Source organism: Orbicella franksi, chromosome 3 (assembly GCF_964199315.1).
Source record: "Orbicella franksi chromosome 3, jaOrbFran1.1, whole genome shotgun sequence".
In the NCBI taxonomy this organism is placed as follows: domain Eukaryota; kingdom Metazoa; phylum Cnidaria; class Anthozoa; order Scleractinia; family Merulinidae; genus Orbicella; species Orbicella franksi.
The window spans coordinates 31,588,446-31,612,864 of NC_138147.1; the positions used below are offsets into that span (position 1 = coordinate 31,588,446).

At 39.8% G+C, this 24,419-nt stretch overlaps 1 protein-coding gene across 1 annotated transcript; it reads right to left on the reverse strand.

Moving 5' to 3' along the window:
- On the reverse strand, window positions 1–23,779 carry LOC145482039 (uncharacterized). Its single transcript, XM_081460617.1, has 12 exons — window positions 23,485–23,779; window positions 15,602–16,026; window positions 14,841–14,891; window positions 14,510–14,578; window positions 12,404–12,475; window positions 10,533–10,601; window positions 8,316–9,242; window positions 7,806–8,036; window positions 6,006–7,352; window positions 5,288–5,437; window positions 2,127–2,220; window positions 1–1,758 (listed from the first exon to the last, which is right to left on the reverse strand). Exons 1-12 carry the CDS (start codon window positions 23,496–23,498, stop codon window positions 1,686–1,688), a joined length of 3,522 nt encoding a protein of 1,173 aa, XP_081316743.1. The 5' UTR covers window positions 23,499–23,779; the 3' UTR covers window positions 1–1,685.
- Window positions 23,780–24,419: the final 640 nt, after the last annotated feature.

Genomic DNA, 24,419 nt, shown 5'->3' on the forward strand with positions numbered 1-24,419 from the left:
CACTTTATAAACTGAAAGTACTGCATGTTTGTACTTTTTATGCATTTTTCTTATACTCCTGCAGAGCGCAGTTTGTCCCACAACAGGGCTTACATTCGGATGTAAAAACAACATAACATTACGGTCTTTCACGACTGTTACAGGGGAAGGAACATTGAACCATTCTTAAAATATTTTATTCAGAGTTGGGCTCTAAGTCATTATTTTTAAGGAAACGAATACACTCACAACGTAGGCGCCTCTAGATTCACCAGCTCAAAAAAGATCAAATATAATGAAATTCTGTGCGCCCACGAACAGTGAAAGTTTCACCTGCAGTCATTTATGACGAACTCGAAAAATACTTATGTTTATTATGTGGCTAGCTCCGTGAGCGGGCAAGATGAATCAAATCCTGCGCTGTGATTGGCTACCCGAGCGGGCAAGATGGAGCTATCTTGCCCGCTCGGGACTACCCGCCGTGTCCCGCAAGAAAAATTTCCGCGAAAGCCATATAATAAATCCTTTATTGACCAAGCTTGTTCGGTCAAGATGGCTGGATATTGACCTCGTTCTTTTTTGCGAGTTTATGGACCTCGACTCCGTCTCGGTCCATAAACACGCAAAAAAAGAACTTGGCCAATATCCAGCCATCTTGACCTCACACTTGGTCAATAACCCATACGTATTACATGCTAAACGATGGAATATGTGTATTTATTATCCAACTGCAGCGAATAGTGTCCAAATAACAGTACAAATATAGATATCTTATTAGATGTTTTGGTTTGTAGTATCGCAAATAACAGTACAAATATAGATATCTTATTAGATGTTTTGGTGTGTAGTATCGCTGTATATTTTTACGAGTTGTGCCGTATTTTGACGAGCCCGTAGGGCGAGTCAAAATACAAACAACGAGTAAGAATACACAACGATACTACACACCAAAACACCTAATAAGAGATTTATTATCCAACTGCTGTAGTCAATAAATTTATCAATGAAAGAGGGAGAGTGTGACAGTTTTGCGTGCGCGCGCCGACCTGTACGGCAAACTGGTTTTCTACTGTACAAATATGGCAAACAGGTTTTCTACTGTACAAATACGGCAAACAGGTTTTCTACTGTACAATATCACCTTCACCTGTCCCCTGGCGCCAAGTTGGCGCATAGGGCCTCGCTGTGCAATATCACTGCCGGAATATTTGCACTGTTATTTGGACAGTATTCGCTGCAGTTGGATAACAATCAGCGATATTGTACGGTAGAAAACCTGTTTGCCGTACAGGTCGGCGCGCGCACGCAAAACTGTCTAGATAATAACTAATAAATCTCTTCTTAGATGTTTTGGTGTGTAGTATGGCTGTATATTTTTACTCGTTGTTTCTATTCTGAATATGATCCAAAATGTATGCGAAGAAATTGCGGGTAATTTTGTAGTTTCTCCTCGAAATTGCTTCGCATCCACGCTATTTACATTGTAGTAAAAATGAGGAAAGTAAATAGTAAAATCGGCTATACAAAAATGGCTAATTATGAAAAAAATAGATTTGGTAATTGATTAAAAACTTGAATTTTTATGTTGGCAAAAATTATAACAAAGATTACAACAAGGCAGTTTGATCTTGCCTCCATGGCATGATCGGAGTGAACTGTCCTGTTATAGCTAAGCTACTTGTCCATTTACAGTGAATGGTAATGATTCACACTTCCTGTGTACCAGGTCCTGCTGTTAAACACTTGTGAGAAGCATAGCTTGGTCCAGCCTCTAGGGAACTAAAAATATTCAAACAGTTAAACTTATTTAACCATTTACTTTCGACCCGGCAAGACTAACAAGGAACGACTTATGTAAAAAATTTACGATCATTTATTGTTTTCAGCCAACCGTTCTCAACGCTCTCAAGGCCACGTACCAACGCGTATCCAAAGGGTCCCAAAGACAGGGGTAGATTGTAACAAGAATACAATCAGACACAAAAACGGGGCCATCAAGCGACCGGCGAAGGCGCTTGAGCCAGCCGGCGAGAAAAGCTGCTTTACTTTTCTAACAACGACCATACAAGAGGCGCTGCTGCATTGGGTGTTTAACACTGATCAATCAATTGAGAAACGGTAAACACAATTAATATTCCATTTCATACCGCTGTTCTGTACTGGGCAGTTGCATGTTCAGATTCGTATTCTTTCCTGCCACGCACACATGTCCTCTCAGGAAATTCTGATGATAGTGGATCTCTGAAATAAAAGTTTAAAAAAAGTGACTGTGTTAACTTAACTTCCCCACCTAAATACTAACCTTAGGGACCGTTCATTTTTTATAAGGTAGGGGGGGCTGGTGGGATTTGGGGAGGGGGGGCCATGCGAAAAAAAAATGGCTTTCGAGGGGGGGCCATCCCAAAAAAATAAGGGAAAAAGGGGGGGTCATGTGAAATATTTTAGTAAAACTTTAAAATGGCATAATGTTTGAATATCAAAAAAAATTGCTATAGAATAAATATAGAAGGCAGGATACAAATTTATTACAAACTTTCCTTCTGCTTTAAAAAAACGTTTGGCGACAAAAAGCATTTGTAGCTACTGAAAAGAAGTATTTAACACTGTTATTTTCGAATGCAACTTTCACTGGCACTCATTTTCATCTTCGCTGTCGTCGAGTTCTTCGTCGCCGCTCGTGCTGCTATGGGAGTCTCTTTCACCGATGCTGCAAGAAGCAGCAATGCTTTCCGTCAGAGTGTACTCTTCAGGGTACATGAAGGTGTAAACATAATCTCTGACTTCCTGCTCAAGGTTTGTGGTGATTCTGCTTCTTGCAGCATTGGTGAAATAATTTCCTTCCAAGAGCTGTGCGATGTATGGCCCATCTCCTCTAAATAACGACGTGACAACATCCTCAACTTTAATACACTCTTCCGGGACGGCCGTTCTAGGAGGGTACACAAGGCATTGTGGAAAATCATTTCCTAGCGGGTTTCCAACACAGATTCCATAAACTCGTTGGACGTTGTTTTCAGTACGCTTCCTCTTTCTTTCATTTGACTTTCTGCGGTTTTCTTTTTTCCTTCTCCTTTTCTTGATGTGCTGTTTGAGTATGCCCTTGAATATGCTGTTATAATTGCTCTTCTTATTTTCTAGTGCTTCCATGTCCTGCGTGACCTTCGTCAACTTAGCTTCTATACATTTGATCTGTTTTACATTAAAACTGAGGGCAAATTCTTCGCCCTGCTTTAAAGCAAGCCCATTGGACTGAAAGAATGTGGAATCGTGTTCCTTTACATCTTTCAATATGACATTCAACTTTTCCACCATTGCTCTGTGCTCTTTGATGGAGAAGTTCAGTTTTCTTCCATCACTGGGCTTCATTTGGTACCCTGGCATGGAAAATTCACTCGCCCTTTCTGAACAGCCATCCGCACTTAGAAAGATTGCTGCTTTTGCTTGTAAGATGTCAAACTGCCTGGATCGTTCAGCTGTAAACCTTTTCTTACACGACTTGTCGCTTTCGCCATTATTGCGCATTTTGGAATGAGTCTCTTTCATGATTCTCATGTAGTAATGCGCTCTTTTCCCGATTGGAAAAGCCCTTCATGGGTATGTTGTGGTTTAAATTTAGGTTTGGCTAAAATTTTCAAACCAATTGGATTTTCATTTCTCTTTGTTCTGAATTATGACAATGAACTTGAGACATTGAAAATTAAGAAATTTTAAACCATAGATAAATTTAAACCGCAACAAGTATGCTAAAATTTATAAAAAGTAATCCACTATTTGCAAGATTTGAGAACACTCATGCTGTGTAGCTTTTTGTTTTACCTGCAAAGGGCAACATTTATACATGCCTATCACTAGAGTAGAGGTAAAAACCTTCCAAATAAAGACATCTGTAAATTAAATGTAACAATGTGTTTCACACAACACATCAACAGATTTCCAGTTTTTTCACAACACTTCGTACTTGGTTCAGTATCACAATGCAGGAGCAAGGAAAGACTCTGTTCCAGGCCACTGTTACTTCCGTAAGATTGAGAAGTTTATGAATGAGCACTATGAGGAGGGGGAGAACTACAGGGAGTTTCTAAAGTTGTCCTGTCAAGAAAAGGAAGGAGAAATTTGTTCTTTTTGTCGTGAATGGACTGGACCACCCATAGAAAGATACCCTAAACCAGTTCCTGACCATTCCTGCCTACCGGAATACCACTACCTCTCCTACCAGAGGACCCCAAAAGAAGGGCGTGATCCAGATGACTGGCAGCCGAGGGTCCAAGCGAAGAAAGAGCATGGAAGTGGCAGGCTGGTTTTATCTGACCCAGAGTGCGTTGCTCTATTTGCAGATAAGTTTATTGTCAAATCAAAGTTTGTGGTGGATTATCTTCAGCATCTTGAAGTGCTGGAATTTAAAAGGAAAAAGAGAGCAGAAGAAAAGGCAAAGTTAAGTAGGAACGCAAAAGATAAATCATATGAGGATTATCCTTGGACTGAGTTGTGCGAAGATCTAACCAAGCTTAAAAAGCTACGTGTTCCAGAACTAAACAAGTACTTGAACCACCACCGGCTGAAGCAGCAAGAGTGAGAAAGTAAAGGCAATTGTAAGACATTCACGCTTGCAGCAGAAGAGTCCTCTCAGAGCTGGCCAACCAACACTGAGAAATGCCAGGACATTGACACAAAATGACAACAGGGCAAGTGCTGACAGCAGTGAAACGGATAAAAGTGACAATGATGAGAATGACAATGATGCCATTGACTCTGGGGGAGAAGATGACTCAAGTGACATCATTCTTGCACTCATCAATTCAGATGAGGAAGATGCCAATGAGAGGCCAAATGCCACACGCTCAGGGCGAGCCATAACTAGGAGATCCGAAATTGACTTCTCTTTCTTTTGATTTGTTTTTTAAACAGCTCTCTGTAGTATAGGGATTGTAAACATTATCGTCATAGTGAGCACTATAACGTGAAGTAGGGGGATAATAGAGAAATATCAAAAAAGTTGAAATCTAAATATCGTTTGTTCCATTTTTTTTTGGGGGGGAGGGGTCATCCCAAAAAATGACCGCTATAAGGGGGGGGGCATGTGAAAAAATTGGTAAGCTGAGGGGGGGGGGGGGGTCATGCGATTTTTAAATGATGCTTCCCAAATCCCACCAGCGCCCCCTCCCTCATAGAAAATGAACGGTCCCTTATCCATTACCGTCAGCTGATTACATTTCTCCGTAGTTTTTTTCTTGACTTTGCCAAAACATTAAACATGTAATGTTTGTGTGTGTATGAGTACGAACCCACAGGAAGAAATATAATTTCTCACCAAAGTGCCCGCGCTGTTCGTGTAAATGTCTCTGAATCAACTCAGTGTTTGAAGGATCCATCACAAAGTTACTGCTGTAATTTCCAACTGCCGAGTCACTTGCTACTGGAAGAGCTGGCAATTCACTCCTTAAGGCAAGTTGGTTGATCTCTGCGGAAAGAGCGGAATGAAAACTGAATGAAATTCATTTTGGCATCAATATGAAAATATTAAATTGAAATGATTTAGAGCAGTCACTCAGAACGAAATGGAAAACATGTAAAACATAAAGGATAGAAACTAGTTTTGATACATTTTGTAGTCAGGCTTTGTATATAAGTCTGGACAACATTTTAGTTAAAAAAGTGGTTCCTTGAGTAAACATACTTTTATCTTAAGACGTTTAATCATATCCTTTCCCCGCAAAACAGGCGTATGAGACGCCACCCAAAATATTCTACAGAGAAAGTTTACTGTCTCTGGTTGTCCTTTACAGAGTAAAATTCCAAATCAAGCAACAACCAATAAAAAAACTTTACAAATATCCGGCTGCAGAGTTAAGTCAACAGCATGGAAGTTTTAAAGGCAAGACTTCTCTCTAGCGGGGGAAGAGGTGAGCGCCAGCCGAAAGGAGATCAGAGTAAACTCTAGGCTTGATGAGGGGCGATGTTTTCTGCTTAACGAACGCTGATATACTCATATTGTCAAACCCCTAGTATGAAACCCCTTTTCCACAAACCTGCTATTTCTGGGTCAGGCACAGAAGCTCCTCCTGCAGTGGAATCAGCAAGGGTCATAAAATCATTGCTGTCAAGGACAAGCGCCTCTGATCCCCATTTGTGAACCAAACGTAGTCTGACGAGTGTTCCTGCTTTCGCGAAGCTTCGCATTTTGAGATGGGATGGTGTGATTTCAGTTTGACTCAAGTCAACCACATCTGCTGCTAACTCGTCCTCCAGGTATTTCAAAGCCCTGCTGATTTTCTCCTTCTGTGTTGCATAAAGAGTAACACGAAGGTTTCCAGAGTCGTCGTGTTCACGTTTAACCGCTACGGAAAGGGAACCGATTGGAACTCTGTCGATGGCCATGCTGCAGGATGCGGGAAGTGCGATGAGCGATTCAAATGCTCCAATGCTTCGGATGCGTCCGTGGATATGTACATGTGCAATTGCTTCAAGTTGCAACTCGTCGTCAGACTCTTTACTGATCCAGAACAGCTGAGAAAAGATTTCCTTTGACTTGTCATACTTCAATCCATCGTTGCCTTGAGTGTGACATGAATTAGTTGGGTCACTCAGTTCAAATCTCACAAGTTGTGATGGATCAAACTTGGCAAACTTCAACAGACTCAGTGCAACGTTGTGGAAATCACGAAGGAAGTTTCCTTCAAAAGCGGTGGGGTTTGACATGATGTCTCTAATGGTAAAGGAAAACACGTGCAATCGCTTGTACAATCTTTGTTCTTCGGAACTTTGGAAAAACTTTTCCAGGAACTGAAGCATTGTGATAATCATATTGGAGCCACCCCACTGATGTATCTCGTTTTCGGTGGAGCGATTGTCATTGTTGTTGAGACATAAGTGTTCAAGAATATATGACACTTCACAGAAAAGCCTAGATATGTCTTTGTTTTTTGAAGCCTCTTGAATATCTGAAACAATTTTTTGGAGGGCTGTTTCATCAGGTACTCCTCGTAATCCACTTTGTTGGTGTGGAACGTTTACATCTCGAAAGATTTCTTTTATGGTTTGTACAAGTTGAGGAACAATCACAAGGAAATCTGCTGTAATGGATTCTTCTGGAGTCGTGCCCAAGAGCTTACATTTCTTGGCAATGTCCCCAGGTATTTGTCTGTAGATTTCAAGAAGACTTGCGCAGTTTTCTGTTGAAGCTGCCAAGTCCAAATCCTCTTTGGAGGTTGCCATTTCGATGCAACAGTCTCTCAAAATGGAGCTGCAGAGCGTTTTAATTTCATGTCCCAAGTATTTTGTCATGTTAGGATCCGTGTTCTGCAAACCCACGATCGTAACAGCAAATTCCCTCAAATGCTCAATGTGCATTTGCCCTCTTTCTTTCACTCTGTAGTCTGAGAACACGAGAAATGGAATACATCATGTGAAGTACATTCAAGTAATTTAAGTATTGTAAAATCAAGTACGGTTGCTTTGCCGAAAAAATCCTTTGAACACTGCTACACAAAACGTAGATTAATAGTTTTATGAATAGGACTTGTCGCTATATAAACGTGACTGCCCTCATTCTTACTTTGTACAAATCTTGCTCTCTATTTGATTTTTTTATCTTGCGCGGACACCTGAAAACAAAATTGGCGAAGGAAATGCTTCATTTTGGAGCAACGGGTGCAGAGCAACACTTACTATTGAATACTTGGCAACATGTCAGCTAGTGCCACAGTTCAGATTGAGTTCCACGACAAGGAGATCAGCTCTAGGATAAGATACTCTTAGAGAGGACAGCCTACCTTCAGTCGCCAAAACAGGCTCCCATAGGAAATCTACGCGAAAAAAAGCATTTTTACCTTCAGGTTGCAACCCTTCTAAGGCTTTTCTGAGCACCGCGAAATCGTCTGTGTTCTTATGTGCCTCCCGCCAGCGTCGCAAAATAATTTCCAGTTGCTTTGCCTCGCATTGCCAACATGTAACAGCTTCATTTGACGTTTCCTTGGACAATCCGAGCTTTAGGGTCAGGGGTTTAAGGTTGAAAATGGCGTTCTCTACCCCTAAAAGTCGCCTCACGTAGCCACACAGATCTGTAATAGAATTTGTGTGTTATGTTGTAAAAATGCATGTTTCTTCTTTTTCCATTTCTATACCAAGTAGCCTGCGGATCTTTGTAATCATGGTTTGGCCGATTCATACTCCGGCTCAAATTAGTTTAATTATTATATTTATTGTATTTAATAAATTACCATGATTCGGGTAATTTACCAGTAGATTGTTTCAATTGGATGCTGAATAAAGCAAAACGGCATGACGTGTGAGTGTCTGGCTATTTATATCTGTGGCAAGGTTTTAAAAGTGAAACTCACCTTGTTGGCAGAAGTGATCCTCTCCAACATGACCATGCTCGCCTTCAACAACAATCCTTCCACACAGGATTTTGGCGTCAGTACCAGAGGCGTGCAATGGCAGCTTGACGACATGCCCAGTACTCCACCAAACGGAAGAGTCTACGACAAATGTGATTCGTTCTTGCTGGTTGTTGGCCGGTTTGTAGTCTTCTCCCAGTTGAACGGAAACCGTCAGGTTTTCGTAATTGTAGATAAAACCGCTTTCCTTTCTAACTTTGGAACAAAGTTCCTCAAACCTATCACTTTTGAGCTTCATTAGTGCGCAATCATCGTGTTCTCGGTAAAACTGCTCCTTGTAGATATCCTGGCTCATAAACACGAAAGCGAGCTCATCACAAGGTAAATTTTGGTGACTGGTTTTGAAAAAAACCGACAACATATATTTGAAAGATATGAGGTTTAACCGCGTTGCAATTTCTTTTGTTTGAACCCAAGCTAACCTGACCAGCACTGCAATTAGGGAAAAGTGATCGATGTTCACTGATAGCTCTTTGTTTTCCAAATCAAACTTGGAATTATGAGTGATATCCTCCCAGTAGATCTTTCCGCCTCCGGCTGGTGCGCCATGCAAAACGAGAAAGGCTTCACTGGAATTTTCTTTCTCATTGTCTAATGCTATTAAAAGCTTCACGTGTTTTTGGAACGTCTGGCCATTCGGCTGACAGTTGATGATGGGTGCACCAAATTTCAAATCATTTTCAAGTCCATGGTTAAGTATTAGGCCACAGTATTTATAAGGTTCTTCTAAAACAAGTTTGACGGTCACTGGATCATCCACAGCTCCAGGAGGGCATACGAGTTTGACACCCTTCAGGCTCATTAATCCACCTTCACTTGTTATAACGCTTGAAGATTCGACATCCTGGACAGCTTCTGCGATTGACGCTAAAAATGGGAGGAGAAAAATATTATCATTAGTTTGTTTCCTGTTTTTTAGTGAGGATGGCTGATATATCGTCAGAGTTTATGTGAAGGTCAGCATGAACAGCGAACGCTATATCAACATTGTGTAGGGCCATAGAACAACAACATCAAGAACATCAATTAAAAACAACAAAATTAAAACAGCAACGACAACAAATTTTACAGATAGGGACCAAAGAAAGGAAAAACTCTATTTATCAAAGAGTTACATAAAACGAACGATATATAAAAACCAAATCATCAGGACAATTAAGGACAACTACAACTTCAAAACGGGACAAAAATGGTATTGACCGTAAGAAAACCAAGCAAACAAACAAACTGCACCTGAATTTGGTGGGACAGGCTGGGGGTTGGAGATTAGCTCATCGTACATAAGCCTTGTTGTTTTGACATGAGTCTTACTTGAGTCTTAATTATAAGAAACTATCGAGTATCGACAAAACACAAGAGACACAACAAGAGACACGAAGTCCTTTGAACACGATCTGCAGACAGGCATACACATGTACAGGAATTATCAGTCCAAAACCCACACAGGCAATCTACACAGGCATTATCGGTTCAAAAGCCACACAGGTATTATCAGTTCAAAAGTCACACAGGTATTATCAGTTCAAAGTTACTACGCTGGACACCCGGAGCGGTTAAGCCTCGAAGGCAATAGTATGAAGAAAAATTCGCCACGTTTTCAAATTAAAGCTCACAGTAGCAATTAACAATTCAATTTCACCACACAGGCAAGCCGCACAGGCCACATCAGTACCAATTAGCCACACCGGCGAGCCCCACAGGCATATATCAGCATAAATTTCACCATGCAAATGAGCCCGTCAGACATAAATAGTACAAAAACCTTTCGCCACGCAGGCAAGCAGTACAGGCAACTAATCCTACTCACAAATTTGCCCAACTAAAGTTAACCCCATCTAAAACCAGCTACTTGAAGAAAAATAAACTGCCGCCTTGCTGTTAACCTGTGCTGCTATTGCTTGTACTAGTACTGCTAAATATACAACGTGAGGGACCTGTTGGATGTTAGCCATCGAGTAAGTCGGGGTTGATATCCAAAGGAGCTAACCGCTTCGCTTTTGCGGCCTCGAGTACAGTGATGGGGTGGAACACTTGTAAATACTTTTATACTGCCATTTGCATAATCCCCAGGGTACAGTTACCTATGCAAATTGAGTTTGCATACAGCTATAAACCCATAGACTGTTCTTCTGATAAAATAATTATTTGAAGGATTACCTTGAATTGCATTCTTAAGGGTAGATGGCATGTCTTCGTACATCGCTTTATATTCTTCGACATCCTCTTCTTTTAAAACAGCAATAAAATTAGTGAAATCGAAAACATGTTAGCTATGAAGGTTGTCTTAACGAAGTACTACGTATTCCTACATGATAGTAAAAGAACACGGATGCCAATTATATGAAACAAAACAAACGACTCCCTTTAATCATTCTCGACCTCAAATAAAATGTTTTTCGCTTTCTGATTGGTTCACAGAATCTTGCTTACAGTTAAGTACAAGTATTGTGAAGCTCACAAACTTGTATAGAATTTTAAAGTATCTATGGTACATTATCGCCAATTGTTTATAATTTTTATCACGTTAGTCTTGTGATTTTAGGACCCGACTGCCCACACAGAAAGTCTTGTGATTCCAAGTTGTCTATCTTAGTTTATCAAGAGTAATTAGACTGCAAAGAATACCCGATCGATGGTCTATGTTTGGGTTCGTCTACTGGTCTTGGTTCTGAATCCCCCACAAAGATCCTGTTTGGGTTTCTAGTTTACTAAACTTTAGCTCCTATTTATTGTTTCAAGAACTTTGCAGTCCCCTTCTGAAAGTCGCGTTTAAGTGTTTGGGTTTGTATTCTAAAAGATTGTTTAATCCTCCAAGGTCAGTTCTTCCAGTATGGCCCACACATAGCTACTGATATGGTATTTAAGTGCGTGTGCACTTCCAAGTAAAGTAGTATTAAAGCAGGAAGAAGAAGTAGAAGTAGAAGATAAGACGGGGGGATAGTGATGAAGGAAAGGTGTCCGAATAAAAGATAGAGACTTGTTACCTCCTCGCGTCTGCAAGCAAGAATCTAACAAGATTGGTGAAGAACTTGGACCTTTTTGAAGACAAAAGACTTGTAAGTTAAAAATGACTGGGCACGCTTCCGTTTTAAGCTCAGTTAGACAATGTAGTTTGTGCAGTTCAGTTTATGGTGAGTTAGGGCAATGTTTAAGTTTCGCTTTTCCCGAAAGATTTTGTATGGTTCGATAATTTTGCTTCGCTGGTCGTTTCAATGTTCATTTTTGAAATCTGGTTCTTAAGAGTCGACTAACGTTTCATCCCTGATTACTAGACAAAGAACTCGAGACCTGGCCGAATAAATTAAATTGAGGTTCAGGAGACTACTGCGTCCGGTAGATTACCCGAATCGCTAAACACGCCTCTCGCGCCGTCACCTCCAAGAGAAAGAAGAACTCTCTTTAAGTCCCTTTGATCTTTACGGCGTTCAGTCAGCACATCTCATACCCAAGCGCAAGAGCCTGCTATGGTTCCGCAAAACGTTTTTCCAACTCTGAGAGAAGGTTCAGAACTTTCGTATTGTATGGGCGATTGTCACACTGACTCGGAAAACGACGAAGATAATTACGAAAAGGTTGTACCTGACCGTAACGGAGCGCAGCTTTCAAAACACAGAACGAAATTCTGAATTTTGCAAGCCAAATCCTGAATCGGAAGAGTCAAGTTTTGATTCTATAGAGGAATATTAGTAAGTTCCTTCTGAAGAAATGAATGATCAAGTGTCCCAGCTGTGTGAAGCAGTAGAGAGAATGAGGGTTACTATTAATTCACAACCGAGTGGTAATACTGCAAAACTGTCAGTCGCTTTTCCTGTTTTTCGAGGAGGAGAGTGCAAGGATGTGCGCGAGTTCTTCCAGTAGAGTGATGGGGTGGAACACTTTAAAATACGTTAGCTGTCATTTGCATAATTCCCAGGGTACTGTTACCAATGCATATTGAGTTTGCATACAGCTATAAATCCATAGACTGTTCTTCTGCGAACTAAAATTGTACAGTTGTTTCGGTAAAGAATAATTATTCAAAGGATTACCTTGATTTACATTCTTAAGGGTAGATTGCACCATGTCGTCGTAAATCTCTTCATGTTCTTCCAAATCCTCTTCTTTTAAAACAGCAATAAAGTTAGTGAAATTGAAAACACGTCAGGTATGAAACTGGTCTTTACAAAGTACGACGCATTCCTACATAACAGTAAAAGAACAGGGAACTAGGGAATTTTTTTTACTTTAGATACAACTATAAACCGCTTATAGGGAACAAAACGAACGACTCCCTTTATTTCATTCTTAACCTCAAATAATTGTTGGCGAGCCCTAGCGAGACAGCGGCCTATTCTTTACAATGGCGAGAAAAAGCAAAATTTGTTGGATGTAAGATCGGAGACATGCGCAATCGAGTGCGTTTTTTATATCCGGGGTACTTGTGAATGCACGTGGAGTTCGAGCAATAGCTGTGTACAGCCGTCCCGCTCTGTTAGAAATTAAGGACACCATAAACGAGGCAAATCATACACAGTATTCTTCGCCCGTTGAGGCGTTAAATTTGAGAGTTAAAATCTCTCTTGAGGTAAATAATTCGACCATTGAGTTACATTTGCCCGTTGAGGCGATGGAAAAGCTTGCAATCATAGATTCAAAATGTGGATCGCTCGTTGAAGCTAACCATTCAACTGCAAATTCAAATGACTGTTTGGGCTTTGAGACAAATTCTGTGTCGATTTCATCCGTGGAGAGCATTCATTCGACCGTCGAGTCCAATTGTTTTTCAACCTTTGAGTCGAAAGAAAACTTCTCGAGCACAACATTAAGTTTTCGTTTGCTTATTTTTCCTTCAAGCTCTGACGCCAGCACCCACTTTCACATTGAAACTCCTAGTATATATATTTTTTACTTTCTGATTGGTTCACAGAATCTTGGTCACAAGCAAGCAAGGGTTCATCTTTTTAGTTTCATTTTATATGCGGCGGGAAGCGGGAAGTTCTATCGTAAAAAAGGCTGAAAATATAGCAGATTTGGTGAACTTTAATTTCTACTTCGCAAATACAAGAAAAGTTGGATTTAAATGCCATCTCGATAGGGAAAATCAAAAACCCACAGAATGTAAATGATCTCAATTACGTAGAGTTCGTAAAATAGAAAAGGCTCGTAAATGTAGAACAAAACTCGACTGAATAGGAAGATCCAAAACCGAGACAATTTCTTTTAGAGAGTGGAAACAGATTTTAGCATAAAATTAGATTTTACACGTCTGGAAAGTTCATTTCCTTCAATTTGAGTCTTCTCGTTTTAAACGTCAGTGAACGTGATCGACTCTGAGTAATCTGTAGTCTTCATGCATGATGACAGCCTTTCATTACAAACAAGTTAACTCTTGGTTTATTTCAATGGAAGGATTAATTATAAATAACGAACTACAATATTTAGAGAGGAAGCCGCTGATTTTGACGCAGATCCTCATATCCTGGTCGAATCGAAATTTGGAGATGTTGGTTTTTGTGGAGTCAGGAAAAGCGGAAAACCCCGGAGAAAACCCCTCGGAGCAAGGGGACAACCAACAACAAACTCAACCCACATATGACCTCGGGCCGGAATCGAACCCGTGCCACCATAGTTAGTAACTATGGTGCCACGTTGGCGGGAGGTGAACACTCTCCCAACTACGCCATTCCTGCTCCCCATAAACATATAATTTTCTGAAACGCTATTACTTCGGATCTTTCAGTAAACCTTTTTCGTTGCTCACAATGTTTCAGAATATAGAGGAGATTGTCTGAATTGAATAGTTCAGATGAACACCCTGCGTCGTTCGCTTTCCACAAATCATTTGAAGAGTCTTATTTCAACTTAAAACGCGGGCACCTCATGCCAGTTTTTGTCGTCGTTTCATACCATCAATTTTGTCTAGATCAAATTGAAATGTCCGCACCATCCAATTGCTTGAAGAATTGAACAAGACAATATCATTCCATTCGCCTTTCTTGAATACAAGATCATGACAAAAATCGTCTCGGCACTACACGAGCTCATGCAACGATTGTCATATGTTCAGTAAGTTTAGTTCCTTTGCGTATAAACTATTTCTACGGGCAATTAAAACTGATTGCTTTAATTCGGTAAATATCCTTTCACAAGATTACCTAGATTTCCGCGTTGAAGTACAGATGACACACCATCGTAAGTCTCTTCATGTTCTTCAAATTCCTCTTCTTTTAAAGCAAAAATAAAGTTGGTTAAAACTAAAACCTCTTAGGTCTTCACGAAGTACGTGTCTCAACACACAAGTATAAGAATAGAGAACTGGAGAATTTTGTTAAGTTCAGATACAACAATAGCACACATGTATGGAGGAAGACGAACAACGCCCCCTAGTTAGTCACCTCTAACTTATTTGCACATATCAGTGGTTTCACGGGTAATCAGTTAAAATTGAATGCGGCTTTTTCGGTGAATATCCATTCAAAAAATTACCTTGATTTCTACTTTGAAGTTCAGATGCCACGTCTTCGTAAAAATCGTCATCTTGTTAAAACAGAAGAATAGTTAGTCAAACCTGAAAGTTCATTCGGTCAACCTATGTCTGATGAAAACACTTCCCATGCATTCAGCCCATCCTCTTTGGGAGTACCACCCTGTGCCTTCTGAAGTCCCAATATCTGTCTTACCTGCTAGCTGGACAATGCATCAGAACAGGGCTTCATTTTGTTGGGGACACTTCTGTCCCGAAGAATCAAGTGAAAAAAACAGAGAAACGTCAAAACACATGACCAAGCAATTGACATACCGAAATGGTATTTTTAAGAAAGCCACCGATTTTGATGACTAAAGCTAGAATGCTGTTTAAGAAAGAAAAGTTTCAAATACCCGGAGGCTCCTTAAGCCCCCCTCTTCTCGTCTCGAAGGTTTCGATAAATGTTTAGTAATACGGAAATAATAATATGCTTTCATGCGCAAAAAGTGCCCAAGGATAAAATTATTTATTTTTTGTGGCTTCAGTATGTCAATTCGAATTCTTAGACTGCGGAATTGGCCTTACGACCACCTCATTAATGACATAAGACTACCTCATTGTTGGCACCACTTTTTGGCCCGAATAAGACACGTTGTCGGTCATCTCAAATTTTGAGAACCATTTTAATACCACCATTTTTTGAGCGACAGGTGGTCTTGTTAATGAGGTCCCACGGTATTTTTGGCTATAAAATGGTATATTGACTTTGTTTTTGGCCTACCTTCTTTGCATGTTTGAGCAGCAGTGGTCACCCTGTTCGCGAAAATGATTTTATCTTGCCACATTCTAAGCCTGAATTTCAAAAAATCCGGTTTAGCTGGTTTGATAGGCGCTGCGTCAATCCTTACCAATAGGGGTAATGTTTTACGAGGTGGTTCCCCTTTATTAGCATTGCTGTTTTTATCCAGAATGGGAGAATCCGCCTTCGATTGGTCTCCAGTGATTTGCGTCCACGTATGTGGTGATTCCTTGAAAGGTGTTGGTTCAAATTTAGCTTTATATCTAGCCGATGCCACGGACATGAGCTTTTCTTCAGCACCTTTATCTAAAGCAGCTGCGCCATCTTGACCCGAGGATTGACTCAAAGGATCCTTTGGAGGTGGTTTTACCATTATGTTACGCTTGACTTCTTGGAGCTCCATACCTCTGGGTGAGAAAGTCAGCACAATTTTTTAGATCGTATAACATTATCAAAATCGACGAGGAAATTAGTATGATTTAAAGCTTGGAACTCGGAACCTTTGTTTATAGACGTTTTGAAGGGAAGGGTGAACCCATACAATGCTTACTTATTACCTGTTTTACCCATATGAGAGCGTGAGATAAGAGAGAGGGGATATTCATTGATTAAATTTCAAGACAAGGGGTTGGGAGGAGACAGAACGAGTCTTCTAAAGAATAATATGCATTTGACCTGGAAATTATCAGATGATATTGTTATAGTTTTGTGTTTTGATTGTCACGGTAGGGTTTTGAGTGAGATGTTGTTGACGTTGTTCGCTGTCTCTGTTTGTTGCTCTGAAGTTGATAAGATCTTGTAAAGAAAACCAGATTGGTTAAAATGACGAACCTGAGAGGTATGAATTGACCCTTTTCGACCTTCGATTCTTAAGGTGGCCGAACACAGTTTTCGCGCGCGCTTTTGCTGATGCAATTCAGCGCGCGCACAAGGACTGCAAGAAACAAACATGCCGTCGATAGAGCGATCATTTTATTTACTCAACACCCGCAGTATCTGTGCTATTTTTCTCTATACTTGAATGCAGTGTATTGATGGCTTTAGTCTTTTATTACAAAGATATATTAGAAAAGGTAACGATGCAAAGAACCCAGCAATTCTCAGCTTTTTCTTTGTTATCGAAAGAACCCAGTTAAATGCAGCGCATGCGCAGTTGCTCGAAAAATTGAGACCGATTGCTTTTGCAGAAACTTGCCGATTTCTAACGATCCAGTCATTAGAATTTCAAGAAATTTGGCAAAAAATAGTTCAGAAAGCACGTGAATGATCTATCACAAAAAATCTGAATTTTGACATAGGGAATTTTAAATAATTCAGAACATGCAGTGAAAACGATTTACAGCGAATTACGAAAATCGTCTATGTCAAAATTTTATTAGAACAGTGTTGACAGAAGGGATTTAAAGTCAATTCGTAGTGGGCAAATGATGAAAAAAATCTAACGACTGGATTTTTTTTAAATAAACAAAAACCATTTTTTAAACCTTGTTTTTAACCAGCCCCGTTGCCATGGCAACAGCACACACCTTAGCCAAAATGCGAGAATAAACCCCTCTGGGGTTAACCTTCACTCTTGCAAAAAACGGGCGTCAAAGCATAAATAGTTTAAAAGTAACGGTGAATTAGGCATAGGCACTTGAAAACTGTGTTCGGCCACCTTAAGAGCTAATTCCCACAGAAATCAAACAAAATCAAATTTCTTCGGCAAGGCTAGAAAATTCAAATTCACTCGTCTTTTGCATATAGCTAGCCCCTAGCAAGAGTGCAAACAGGCTGTAGTTTTTTCCTTGAAATAGCTTTGTCTTTCCGAGAGAAACGACATTTTCCATTTGACCTTCAGACTCAATTTCATGCAATTTAGCGAGTCCCAACTGGGCTGAAAATCGGCTGAAAATCGACCATTTTCATTCGATTCGCATTTCGCAACCATTGAGCGCAGAAAAGTTGTGATACAAACAGCTTATTGCAGAACTATTCCTTGTCTAAAAAGGACAATTTCAAGAATATTGGATTAATCTTATTTGACGGTAAACAAAACCAGAGTGTTCTCCAAAATTGAGTTAGTAAGTCAGGTGTAAAGAATTGTCATTTTGACCATGTGCCATGTCTTGGAATTCCACTAGATTTTAGATTCTAACTATACTAGGATAGGCCTTTCAATATATGTAAAGTTTAGTTTGGGCAAATGATTAGGCACTCGTCAAAAAACTACTCAAAATCGTTCACAAAAGACACAAAATCACGCCCGCAGCTACCGAGCGGCAGGTATATTTTGCAGGGTGCAGGGTGCAGGGTGCAGGGTGCAGGTTGAAATGTAATTATAACTGGAAAACCGCTGGCACTTGAACGAACGCACAGTTGGTAGAATTACCGTGACTGTTACATGACGCTGTTTACAGTCGCTCAGAAAGGTGGCTTCCACCTAACTGCCAAACCGGCCGAAGCGATGGGAGGAGAGTATATTTCAATGATTTTAAGCCTGCAATGAATTATTGTTTTTGAAGAAACATCCGAAATATCATCTGAAATATCTGCTGAATTTGGTTTCTTCCCTGAGTACCAAAATGAAAGCACACTGAGCTTGCGCTAGTATATTCCGTCGGTTAAAATCTTATATTATTTCATTTCTTTATTTATTTGCTTCATTTGTGATGGCAATCTTCTGTTGTTGAGGGAAGACTCGAGCCAAATCTGGAATCGATGGAGACATCTGTGGAGCGGCCATCCAGATAGCTTTGAAGAGATTTCACCAGTCTCTGCGTGTCGATCGATAAGTACTTATAGCGGATCGATCGTGTTTTCGATGGACAGGAGAACATCGCTCAAACCAAGTGCGATCAAAAACATGTTGGGAAGCGTACGAAGTCTCTGGTTTCTGTACACGGCGTAACAAGTTAGAAGATTGCCAAAGAAGGCCTAAATATTAATAACAGCGTGTTTTCACTACGTGAAAGAGGCGAACTACCTTATGTAAGAACCCCCGACGAGTATATAGGTTATTAATTATTTTTAGTGCCAGCGGTTTTTCAGTTATAATTAAATTTCAACCTTCAACCTGCAACCTGCACCCTGCACCCTGCAAAATCTACCTGCCGGCTACCGAGTGCGTGACCAAAAGTATCATCAGCATATTGGCATTTTTAAATACTTCAGTTCGAAACGTCAGTATTACCAAGCAGTATAAATGACATACACATACAAATAACATGTTTACCTACTTCGGTTTGTAGTATCCTGAATCTTGCAAACTGATTCTTTCCCTGCATTTCTTGTCAGTACTAATATCCGACTTTGAAGAAAAACAATCAGGCTGTCTCAAGTCCCATGTATGTATTATTGGATGTGTCATTCTGTCTGTGTTATTTTTGTCGTTTGATTAAGCCAGTAGTAACTGCTAAAACGTTATTCCACGTGTGACTTTCGGGTTTCCATTTTGAAGACGTTTGAAAGGCCTCCATTTTGACTGAAAATGTTTATCCGAGACCGGTGCGTTACAACATATTTTTCATGGGGGTGAGGGTCGGGATTTCAGAGCTTTAAACAAAGTTACCTTTCTTTTTTTGAATTTTAAGCCACAAAGACCTTGTTAGTGTGTAGCATTTTATCGCTTTACTTAGTAAGGAGGCTCTGAATGAGAACTAACATCGAGATATTGGAAAAATTCTAACGCTTTTTCTTTCGAATATAATCCCCACTCTACCCCTACCCGGTGTGCAAAGACTTTTGCTGGACAATATGCAAATAAGAGACGCGGACGATCGAAGTTGGCGGCTTATTTGTTATTGCTAATTACTGGGGATTTCTGCCTGAAAGCAGGTTGAATGATTGTACCGAACAACAAAACGGAAAACGTAGGAACATTTCAGTACATAGGAACTTGGTAATGTTGAGCTATTTGGGGGATTGAGATTCACCAGACGAATGCGTACAGGTAATGGAACACCGTTAAAATGGCAGGATGGGAATGTTGTTTGATAGTCAAGACATGATAACCCAGCTAAGGTAAACATATTTATATTGTTTTATGCTTAAGTCGTGCTGATATTCTTGGGATATTTCGAATTGAAGTGATTTAATGACAAAAACAATGGTAGCACTTTTGGTCACGCATTCGACTGCTGGCGTTATTTTAATTTTTTTGTGTGTGATTTGAACAATTTTTTGACGAGTGCCTAATCATTTGCCCAAACTAAACTTTACATATATTGAAAGACCTATCCTGGTATAGTTAGAATCTAAAATCTTTTGGAATTCCGAGACATGGCACATGGTCAAAATGAGAATTCTTTTTAACGACTGACGAACTCACCGTTGGAGAACACTTTGGTTTTGTTTACCGCCAAATAGTTGGATTAATCCAATATTCTTAAAACTGGGCTTTTTTGGACAAGGAATAGTTCTACATTAAGTTGGTTGTATTACAAATTTTTGCGCTCAATAGTGCCGAAATGCGAATCGAATGAAAATGGTCGATTTTCAGCCCAGTTAGCACTCGTTAGATTGATGTCTGGACGTTAAATCGATAATGTCCTTTTTCTCGGAAATGCCAAGATATTTGAAGAAAAAAACTACATAGCGTTTTTACTTTTACTAAGGCCTACTTATATGCAACAGTAGGGCAAATTCGGTCTTTCAAGCCTTACCGAACTATTTTTGATTTTTGGGTACATTTGCTCTTAAAGTTTGTCAACACTATTAAACTTTTCAAAGGCAAGCTTTTTAACCTCATTTTAAAACACAAAGACATTTGTGCCATCACAATTGGAGTAATTTCAGAAATTTTAATTCGAAAACAGTATTTTAGTTAATTGGAGTAGAATTCTTATCTTAAACTTAAATAATCCCTCTACAATATTTGTTTTGATATCCAATGTGTTGTGACAAGTGTTTTACCTCGACATTGGTTAAAACAAACAAGCTTAAGTTATCCTGGAAGCCACTCGCAAGTAATTTTTGATACTGTCTACGTTTAGAACGTTTACATTTAGTTGGGGTGCGTGTCCTTTTCATGCATGCTCTAATTCCCAGAAAATGACGATCGAATCAATGACATCAAAAATTGCAGGGTCTAGATTTTCCTCCACATCATTCGTTTGCCTTATATATACACTTTGTAGCACATCATTTGTGTCAACCAAAGCATCACTTCATTCTACATTTTGTATTGTGCAGCAGCTTGTTTCAATTTTGGAGTGAGAATTAACGTCTTAGCTTCGAGAATTGTAGCAAATTCTCCACGACATCGTTGTCCTACGACATCGTTGTCCGTAATTGAGGCCATGCACATCATATTTCAGACCTGATCCTTAAAACGCGAGAAGACATCCTTTGCATTCACGAAATGGTTATGAAAGCCGATTCTTGACCGGCATTGTTCGCATACTAACTTTTGATCTTGAATAAGCAGGAACAGGGTGTCTGTTAATACTGTTCAAGTGTATTTCTAACAATGCAAGTAAATTGCAAGTACAATACAGTCTTTTTTAATTTCTGAGAAATTCTGACAATCCCTGAAAATATGTTTAACATCAATCAGTTCAAGCCCATATAAGTTGGTTAGCGAGATATTGGCTTGCAAAATTACAATGACTCGTTTCGCCGATAAATTTTAGCCTGCGAAAACGTACCAGACCCTGTGCAACCTGCACTAACCACAAGCCGAGTCTGGATATGTGGCTTGTGTGAGCAAAATAACTCCCGATATGAAAACCTGAAGGAAAGATGAAAGGAAGCTATCAATAAACAATACAACTGCAGTTAATATTTTCAAAGCCTACACGAAATTAAGAAGCTGGATTTTCCATAAATGAAAACAGAAATTACGAAGGATACGAAGATAGATTTTCGATACATGCAAAAAAAACCCTACCTTGGCAACTGAAAGCTGGGAAAAGAAAAATGAAGTATCTTAATATCGATGAATGGTACACAAAAGCGAAACGGCCAACACGAAGGAGGCAAAAAATCCACTCACACAAGTCAACTAGTACCCAATCTTCTCATCTATAGGATTGGTAGACTTCTTTCGATCACGTGATTCTCGTAAACGGACAAACTTTTGCTGCCAGCTTAATGTGAGCTTCGCACAGACAAAAATTCGATACCCTAATAATGACCCCTGCGGCATGCCGCCGGCACAGTTGCCCTGAGCATAGTTTATGAAGCGCTTTTGTTGATGGTGTAAAATCCATACCCTATTAGTGACTGAAATAGCTAAAAAACCATACCCTTTGGGACCGCACATACCTATATGGCCCATATAAGGGAGTACCCCCCGGCCATCCGTGCCATGTCCTTTTCATTTTCAAAGTGCCTCTCTCCAGCCGGTAAGGAGTATAAATGGCTACCACTTTGATTTAGTTGATTATCGACTTGGAGTTGATGAAGGCACGATCGTCGTTTTTTATTTTGCTGACATAAAAGGAAGCGCGGTGACCTAATTTTTAGCTGCAAAGGACTAGTAACTAGGAGGAGTGGACCGCTTGACAAGGAAAGGTTTTACACGGGATACTACACAGACCCCTTTGATTGAGTTAATTATTGTTACTTAGAGCTAGAATGAAAAAAATTAACAGGATGTACCGTCGCTATGGTAATCGGTTATGTCAAGAAAATGACTAAAACTTGTAAGCCAATGATTTGGGATATGTTTGAAAACATTGTTGTAGGACATACTAACTAGGACTGGTAGCAATAATTCATCAAAGATTAACTAATAGAAAAATGCGAGAAACTATTTTCAGCCACCTTTACAGAAATTTGCATTTAAATCTGGAGTCACTGAAGCATAACTTAAAACGTCTGGTGAAGATGGAGTTGAATTCTCTTTTCTCTTGTCTAATCAGTCTAATACGGATGAAATCGAAACAACTGGCAGAGATTATATTAGAACATTCACCCATTTAAGAGTTTCACAGCTTAACTTATAGGAGGATCTTTGTTCACAATGTTTGCCTCATTACCATAAGCGATACAGTTTCTGATGGAGCTACAAAGAGATTAATACTGAACATTGAAAGGGCACAGGACGATTAACTGTCCCAAGGAATTTGAGCGCGATGTATTGCATACTTTTTGTGCAACGAGGGTTTAAAAACTCAAAATTTTACAAAGAATGTATGAGCTCATTAGCGCTTTTGCCACACAGAAATTTTGATGTTTATGAAAGCCAATTTCTCCTCGAATATTACACCCAAAGAGCCAAAAATTTCACCACTTACTAAGTTTCACAAGCTGTTTAAGTTTTTCTAGTAAACTCGTGTCTACCATGATGCCTTCTATGCGCAAAGTCGTATGTTAATGAGGAAAAATGTAAGCAATGACGTCGGCAAAGATTCGCCTATAAAATGCTTTCTAAATTGCGAGGAGAGTTTTGAAAAGGCTATGTTGGTTACATCTTTGTTGAGAATCACTCTCATGTATGACGCTCAGAAGAACAGCTCTAAACAACAATTCATCTGCGTCGATTCATAGACTGCCTTACCGATCCGGATAATTAACAATTATTCACCAAAGTGGAGGCGAATAGTGGTGGATATTTTCACACTAAAGTGAATTAGTATGTACCATAAAAGTTGAATAATCGGGCGATTGTTGCCATTTTCGGGAACCGAAACGAAACGGGAAGCCATTTTGTTTTTTCCGTTTGCTCAGAAGTGAATAGTACTTGCTATTCACCTCCGAACTAGTCAATCAGACTGTGCGGAAAGCACTATTCATTTGTGTGGTATATTCTAAAACATAATGTTAAGTGAAATTTGGTGCTAGCTTGAGCCGATTCCATTGTGTTTCATTGAAAGATGATCGAGTCGTGCTCCTCGATAGCACTTGACAAGCACATACATGTTTTCCTGATTAATGCTAACCTTCTAGACGCCATGAGGTTCTTGCGTGTTCAAGGTAGAAATGTGCCGTGAGTAAGACTTTCTCATGTGCTTGTCGAGATCAGCCTCAGTGATCCTCACAGTTATTCCAGTTGATAAGGCAAGGACTCTTCTAATCGCAAATAAAGATCTTGATGCAGTAGTAATACGGCCGCTGCAGCATATACCAAGATGCAGTGTACTGCTTCAGCGAGCCTTCCCAGAAATTCACTAATTTATGTTGATGTGAAAATTGCACGCTTTCAAATTCGATCATCATCGATCGGCATCGCCATCAAAAAGCTTTCTTTCCCTGTCAGTCATGTGTGAAGACGGTTATACGCAATTTGCAACTGAAATTTAAATGAAAAATTTATTCAATCTCAGTGAAGCATAACAATAATGATAAGAGTCGTGTTTGACCTGTCATCCATTTTTATCTCCACAGGAGTAAACAGCTGAAACAGCGTAAAAGCAATGATGAAACGCTTTACTAAGAATAAGGCACATTACACGGTCCGTGAACCGAGAGTCAATGTAAACAACCATGAAGAAAGAATTGAAAACATCCCGAAAAGAATGGACGAACTCAAACAAATGATGTTAAACATTCAGAAAGAACAGAATAAAGAGAGTGAATCTTATCCCAATGTTTCATTTAAGCCCACAGATCATTCTATAAGGGAAAGGGTTCCAAAGCGCGTCATTCGCGCCAAGAAACGCAACGAACGGAGAAAAAAGCTTAGACGCGATATCGATCAAAAAACACTGGAATCACAGAAACGATACATCAAAAACCTCTCAGATTCCGAACTGACACACGACCAAATTAACCTATTGTCAAGGGCCTGAAATTTATTCCTACGCCAGTGACAAACGAAAGTCACACAAGGCTACAACTTTTAAACGATTTCGAAGCGAGACGAATGCGCCTACAG